We start from the raw sequence: 7,337 nt of genomic DNA, 5'->3' as shown, positions 1-7,337 counted from the left end.
CGGACGACAGGGTGCGCCCGCGGGCTGGTGCCTACCTTGTCCATCACCAGCCGCGGCGCAGCTGGGTCAGGGGTGGTCGGAGAGCTGCCCTCCGCGGCTAGGTTGTTCAAAGCCGCGCACCAACCGCACTGCAGGGAGCGGCGGCAGAGTGTTGTGGCGGCAAGGAGGAACAGATGGGGAATTGTCTGCTTGCGCCTCCTAGAGACGTCACACTCCATCCGGATCGCTTGTTCATACTTCGCACACGCCGATGTACCTTGAACAAGGCAAGCGGGCCGCTAGGCCCCTCCGGCACGCTGTTGCCGCTGCCACAGGCCGTGCAGCGTTGCTGCCTGGCGCCCCCAGGTGCTCCCATGACTGTGGGGGGCCAAGCCCAATTGGGCTGGGCGTGACAGGGACCGTTTTTGCGCCTGCCAAGCTGTGACCGGGGACATGCCGACATGCCGTGCGCCACTTGGCGCAGCTCCCTCGCCCGCGGTAGCCCTTCTTTTGTGGTGTCCTGTTGGTCCCGTTCCCTCGGGTTAAAGCTGCCTTCAGGCCCAGAAAAAGCACCGCCATGGCTAACAAGTCGGAGCTTGCCTGCGTTTACGCGGCGCTGATTCTTCATGACGACGGGCTGGAGATCACGGCAAGTTGGGGGGGGCGGCGGCATCGGCAGCCATGCAGGCCGCAGCATGTCATGCAGGCGGCTTCGGGCCTGGCAGGGACGCGCCCGTGCTCACACACCTTCGCCCTGCTTGCCTGCAGCCCGAGAACATCACCACCCTGACCAAGGCCGCCGGCATCGAGGTGGAGCCATACTGGCCCGGCCTCTTCGCCAAGCTGGTTGAGAAGAAGTCCATTGACGATTTCATCGTCAACGTGGGCGCCGGTGAGTGCCCCTGTGGGCTGGAAGGGCTGCGGCGGGGTGGGTGGCAACCGTGGCGCTCGCTGCCGCTAGCACACCCTGCGGAGTTGTGGCGAGCATGTTGTGGCGAGCGTGTGTACCAAGGAGAGCAGGCCGGCGGGGGCATGAGGACGCCCAGAGCTGATGCATGTGCGTTTCCCATGCACATGTGTTCCTTTGCAGGCGGTGGCGGCCCCGCGGCTGCTGCCGCCCCCGCGGCAGGCGGCGCTGCTGCCGCCGTGGAGGAGAAGAAGGAGGAGAAGGTCGAGGAGGAGGAGGACGAGGTGTGTGCAGCACTGCTGGCCAGCTTCGCTGAGCTGTACTCGGCAGTTTGCAGCTTGCAGCGCGTCTGGCGCACAAGGACGGTCCAATGTGAACCTACGCCGCTTGTTGAGGCTGCCATATTGCTTGTTTGTAACGCTTTGCTGGCTGCGTGTCCTGTCCTCCACGTGCTGCAGGACATGGGTTTCTCCCTGTTCGACTGAGTTTCCTACGTGGCGCAGTGCTGCCTCAGCCGCTGGCTGGGCCTGCCCAATCAGCCGGCAGTGCTGTGGCCAGCCTCCCTTCCTGGCGGTGTGCGACAGCGTTGGTGCTCCGATTCTCGCTCCCTTTGATTCTCGCGGCAGACACGCAGTGCATGTAATGCAACTCACCTTTACAGGCAGAGCTTGGCAGAGGGTTTGGGAAGGAACTTTGAGCATTGACATTGGCATGCGGATGCGGCCTCCAACGGGGGGGAGCCTGAGCTGCTGCGCCCAGGGCGACCGTCATGGATTCGCCTTTAGCAGCCTTGTGGGAAAGTGTTAGCACGGCAAGCCATCAGGCCCACAGCAGATCAAATGCTGCGTCTCCAAGAAAGCAGGAAGAAAGATTGAGCAGGAAAAAATGCGTCGCGCTGTGGCAGCAGCACACATGGTATCCTAAGGAAGGCTGGATGAATCATAATTTTGAAAGTGCAGCAAGGTATGGAACAATTGTTCAGAGGCAATGGATGGAGGCTGCACGATGGCTGGATGTAGGCTGCAGGACTGCCCCGGCAATCCAAGAGCCTCTCTGGCAATTTGCCAGGACTGTGCGTGTGTGTTCTGACCTCAGGCCATAGCGCGCTTCACCTGCTCCAGCACCAGGAACATGATGGTGCTGCAGGGAGTGCAATCAGCAGGGCAGCATGTCAGTGATCATCAAGCGTGTCAGTACATTTTACACGCCCGGAAAGCTCAAAAACCTCGGAGTCGCAACATACTCACTTCCAGCTGCCCAATCGGGCAAAGTTGCTCGAGAAGCCATTGTACAGTGCTAGCGGCCCATCCGCCTTGACAGTCTTCACAAAGCAGTCCAGCACGCCGGAATACACTCCAGGCGCGGCACCTGCAGCAACAGCAAGGTGCATGGCAGGCCATAGCGCGGGTGACCAAGCGCAAGGTGCGCGGCGCCGGCATGCGCAGGGACTGGCCGGTGCACGACGCATGCAGGAGGCTTCCAGGAAAGACAAAATGACGCACGGCAAAGGCAGAAGGCCCCAGCCCACCCATCATGCGCGACTTGACCACATCCACAGGGCTACCGCAGATGACCGCAAACAGGCCGGCGCCGAGGCCAGAGGTGACGTGGCAGTAGATGTTGTCCTGGAACATGCCGCTCCTGCAGGGCAGGTGCAGGTGCGGGAGCCAGCAGCTTGACGGCAATCGATCAAGGTGACGAGGCATGGCCTTGCCAACCGACGGAACACGGATGGCCCTGGGCCCAAAAACACCAGCTCGGCACCAAAGCCCACGCACTTAAGCAGCGACTCCTTGATCTGATCGTAGCTGGCCAGCTCAGCGGCATTGATGATGGCATTGCGGGCAATGTTCGGGCCCAGCCCAGTCCACAGCGCCCCCACGCCCTCTGTGGTGATGATGCTGCGGTAGGCGGCTATTGAGGAGGTGTACTTGCGAGGGTGGCCATCTGGCAGGCGGCCTGCCGCTTGCATGCGCACCTGCGGGAAGGGCAGGGGTGGATGGTTGGGCAGGCACAAGCAACGCCCTCCATGTGGGCAGCGAAACCTGGCAAAGCTGGCTGCACGCTGCCTGCCCGCCCACCTTGACCAGATCAGTGGGTGAGGCCACGGAAATGCCGATGGCGCCGGTGGTCAGGCCCGCCGCAATCTTGATTCCGAGCGACACATCCCCAGTGTGGTCCTTGCCCACCATGGCATTCCGGATGGGCTCATACAGGCCGATGCGTAGGCCGCCGTACACCACCTGCCGCTGCAAGCCTGCAGGGAGTGGCAGCGGGAGGGTGGCGGGCAGGGGTCTCAGCAGCAGCAGCAAAGCGTACAGGCCGCCGCGACCCCGACAAGCAGCAGGCTGGCGGGTATCTGATGGCTGGGGCACCAACAACATGGTACATTTCTTGGGCGCAGCAAAGCTTGCATCCACACTGCTTCGGTGGGCTACAGGCAGCAAAGGGTGGTAGACACAAACGGGCACCCCTGCTGATGCCGCCCAGAAGCCTGCACCTGCGGCTTACCGGGCGCCAGGCCCTTCCACAATGCTCCTGCACCCTCCTCCCGCGCCACAGTGAGGCATGTGCCCAGCAGGCCCCTGCAGGCAGTGCGGTAGGGGTTCGGCTTGGAAATGGCAGCCGCTGCTGCCGCTGCCTGCCGCCGCTGCCGCCCCAGCGGGAGCTCACTTGTACTTGGGAGCCGCGGTCTTTGGCTGCAGTTGAAGCTTCACCTTGGCCGTATCTGAGGCAGGAGGGAACCAAGCAGCAAGCGTTTCCCTTGTCTCCAGCGACCCGTGACAACCCTCCTGCACGCGCTTCCCACCTAGTGGCAGGGTCATGATCTCAGCAGTGCATGCTGCAATCGCCGAGGCAGCGAAGGTCTTGTGGAAGGGCAGGACCGGCCCGCCACTTGGTGCTACCATATTGGGTTGTTTCAGACGATGATGGTGTGAGGCCCAATCTATTCGAGCAGGAGGAGAAGAAGAAGAAGATGTGACCAAACACGGGTTACTCAGATACAAGAGGGTCCGTCGCCGCCAGCTGTACACCGCCGCCAGCTGTACGCCGACGTGGGGAGTGGAAGGACCTGGGAAGAGTCCGAGCATGACATTCATCTGCAAGCGTACGGGCTAATGAATGAGAGTGAAGTTAAACTGCATTTTATAATCGTGATGGAGCCTGCTTCAAGCAGTGAGAGGTGAGAGAATTGAGTCTGAAGCATACCCGCTGAAACGGGGCAGGCACATACTGGGGCACGCCCCAGTGGAGCAGCAAAACAAAATGGAGAGCAAGCAGGCAATGTTGAAACACACGGACAAAAAGGTTGGGCAGAAACGCGAGGAGGCGACGAAGGGAAGGCTGTCCCGATACCTGCAGTCGGCCGGCTGAGAGCGGGGGTGCAGCCCCAGAGCGATGGACATCTCGACCGGCAGGTGCTTGGCGCTGTCCAGCAGCAGCCACAGCTGGTCCAGGCTGCAAGGAGCACGGATACGAGGAGGCACATTTAGCGATGGCAATCTCGTTCGGTGAGCAATGCATGTCGGCAAGGGGAGAGAAGGTGGGCCTCACAGCCAGCACGCAGAAAGTGCCAGGTTGCGCCCCGCTCCCCTCAGCGGGTGCTGCGGGCCCGCCCGGACCAGGCGCAAGAAGTTGTCAGCACTTGCGACTGAAACAGCCGTGCCCCGTGAGGGTTGCTCACGCCTCTGTGAACCGCACAGCCAGCTGCAGCACAAGAGCAAGGGCGGTGAAGACTGTGAGGGTCTGCAAGTCGAGAGGTGTTAGCCCTCATGCAGCCTCACACAGGGCCAGCTTGCTAGTGAACACCCTTCGCATCCAACCTCTCCACTGCTCCAACCAGCGGTGATGCAGTCATCGACGGTGCAGGCGAAGCGGTGGCCAAGATAGAGAGTGAGCCTGTTGCAGCAGGGTAAACACAGAAGTGAGCAAGTCCCAGGCACCAGAGACTGATCAGTATGGCACAGGAGCAAACAGCAGCATGACGCACCACAGGTAGCGGCTGGCATGGGCGCAAGCAGCATGCAGCTGGGACCAGCTGCATGCACATATGGGTGCCCAGATGGCAGCCTGTTGCGCCGGCATCGTAGGCGGCCTTCAGTGCCTGCTTGCAGCGCACCGCCGTGGCCTAGAAGAGGTCTCGGTCAGCAAACCCGTTACAAATGCGGGCAGGAAGGTGACTGCAAGCAGTGTAGCACCCAAGGTGCAATGTGAAGGTTGCATGCAGAGGCCAACATGCGAGCAAAGGTGACACCAGGGTTTTAAAAAGCTGCCAGAAGCTGCCCGGCCCCTCACAGTGTCAGCGGATGGGCACGCCCACCATCAGAAAGAGCGGCAGCGAGGAGAAGCGCAGGCCGATTATGATGAGCAACAATCCCACAGCCGGCCGCCGCCAGAAACAAAAGTGCCCTGTGGGTGCATGCCCATGTTCAGCGCACACTGCAGTGACACTGTGTCGCCGGCTGTGGCTGCCGCTGTGCCGCCTGCTGCTGGTCCGCCTGGTCCGCCGACGCCGACGCGGGACCTGGGAGCTGCCGGGTCGGCGAGGACTGCATCACGTCGCGGCGCACCCAAGCTCTTGTCGATGCAGAGTGCGCGCGCGGGCTGCTGATGGCGCCAGAGGTCAGCAGCAGGGTTCGGGGCAAGCAAGTAGGGACAGAGTGTCAGAATCTGGGCCGGAAATCTCCTACACTGTCGACTTGTAGAGTAGCTCCTTCGGTGCGTCAGAGGTGGCCCAGCGTGGCAATGGCGTTACATTGTCTACGCTTCGAAAACTGGCTGCCCGTTGAGAATGCCGAATTGAGACGGGCCTCCCGGCCCGTTTGCAGGCGTTGTCCCGTCTCGGAGTTCCTGACCTCGGACGCCGCATCCCCACGGGGGGTGCCGTGGCCGACACCCTCCACATACCCTCATCGAGGTCAGCGCGTTCCGAATGTGGCGGCGGCAGCAGGAGAGGGATGCGGGCGGAGCCCCGCGCACCGATGGCGCTGCTGCCGCCTCTCCGGTCGCACAGCGGCGGCAAGAGTTGCGCGAGTTCATTGCTCTGCGCAAGCAGGTGGGCGGCGCCACCGAGCCTGCTGCTCCAGCAGCAGGACCGTGCAGCTGGCAGGTCATCAAGCAGCAGGCACACGAGGGGTTCGAGCAGCTGCTACGCCAAGCGGGCCTGCCAGTCAACGCGGGCTTCAGCCGCCCCTGCAGCTTCACCCTGGCTGAGCCCCACACCTCGGCCATCCAGCCCCCCCCACCTCAGCAGCAGGTGTGGCAGATGAGCGGCAGTGCCTCGTCACCAGCCGCGCTGGCAGTACGAAGTGGTGCACTGAACTGGGTCGCTGCACCCCCGCTGCCGCAGCAGCAGCACCACCAGCTCTACTTTACAGCACTGCCACACACAGCGCAAGAGTTGCCGCCGCCCATTCGGCTGGACAGCATGCTCCCAGCGCCTGCGGCATTAACAGCAGAAGCATTACGGCTTCCGCCGTCCTTACCACGCACAGTTTGCAGTAGTGTCGAGGCCAGCAAACAGCAGCAGGGCCATCAGCTGTCCAGGCTGGACTCCGATGTTCAGGCTAGCAGCAGCTGGTCGGCGTGTAGTGCCGATTCAAGTGCGACAAGCCAGCAAGCGTGCGAGGCACTCGGGCGTAATGCATGTTGGGATGAGCAGCCATCCGGCAGCCGTGGCAGCCTGCAGGCCACCACGTTTGACGAACCAGCCGCTTCTGCCTCGTCTGTCATTGCTCGGCCTGGAGAAGCAACCGTGCCATCAAGCCGTGCAAGCCACGACGGATTCAGTGCACATAGCAGCAGCTGCCAGCCCTCGGTATTGGAAGCCCTGGTGGCAGCTGTAGAGGAGGGGGATGTACCGCGGTTGGAGGATGATGCCAGTGACGCAGTCACAGACCAGCCCTTGCCCCAAGCTGCCGCAGGTTGTGGCAGTGTGCTGAGTAACAGCCTGGCAGCGACAGGGAGTGGCCTGTCCACTTCACGCCTCACCGTGTTGGTTGAGCCAGCTGAGTCGGCTGTGACTGTGGAACAGCTTACTGTTTCATCTCCCTTGCCAAGCAGTGACGAAGATTCACTTGTAGCAGCTGCTGCCGCACTGGCACGGTTTAAGCAGCTTCAGGAGCAGCTGCAGCTGTTGCAAGCTGGCCTGCCACTTCCAGTGGACGAGCCAGCACCATTAGATGGTGCTGCGTCGATGCCGCCAGCCGGCACCCCAGCGACGAGTCGTTTGGGTGCAGCGGTTTCAACCCCGAATGCATATGCAAGTAGCCCCGTGTTTGCTGTGATTCGGCAGGCAGAAAGCTTCATGGTACAAGCCCAAGCCCTGCTTCAGCGAGTGAAAGCTGTGACTGCCGCCAGCTCCCTCCATCCTTCTGCACAGCGCGGCTTGCAGCAGCTTCAGCAGCAGCAGACAGGGGGGGTTTCCCCCGCCTCCATTGGTGGCTACAGA

The 7,337-nt window shown here is 62.1% G+C and overlaps 1 protein-coding gene across 1 annotated transcript; it reads left to right on the top strand.

The window, feature by feature from the left end:
* Window positions 1-556: 556 nt before the first annotated feature.
* CHLNCDRAFT_133519 (hypothetical protein) lies at window positions 557-1,371 on the top strand (the record flags this gene model as incomplete). Its single annotated transcript, XM_005852172.1, has 4 exons — window positions 557-583; window positions 748-871; window positions 1,070-1,170; window positions 1,345-1,371. The coding sequence occupies 4 exons, from the start codon at window positions 557-559 to the stop codon at window positions 1,369-1,371; spliced, it is 279 nt and encodes a 92-aa protein (XP_005852234.1).
* Between the last annotated feature and the right edge of the window lie 5,966 nt (window positions 1,372-7,337).

This window comes from Chlorella variabilis (genome assembly GCF_000147415.1).
Source record: "Chlorella variabilis unplaced genomic scaffold CHLNCscaffold_1, whole genome shotgun sequence".
Lineage (NCBI taxonomy): Eukaryota > Viridiplantae > Chlorophyta > Trebouxiophyceae > Chlorellales > Chlorellaceae > Chlorella > Chlorella variabilis.
The sequence above is the reverse complement of the archived record's forward strand: the minus strand, read 5'-3'. Positions and strand labels throughout refer to the sequence as shown.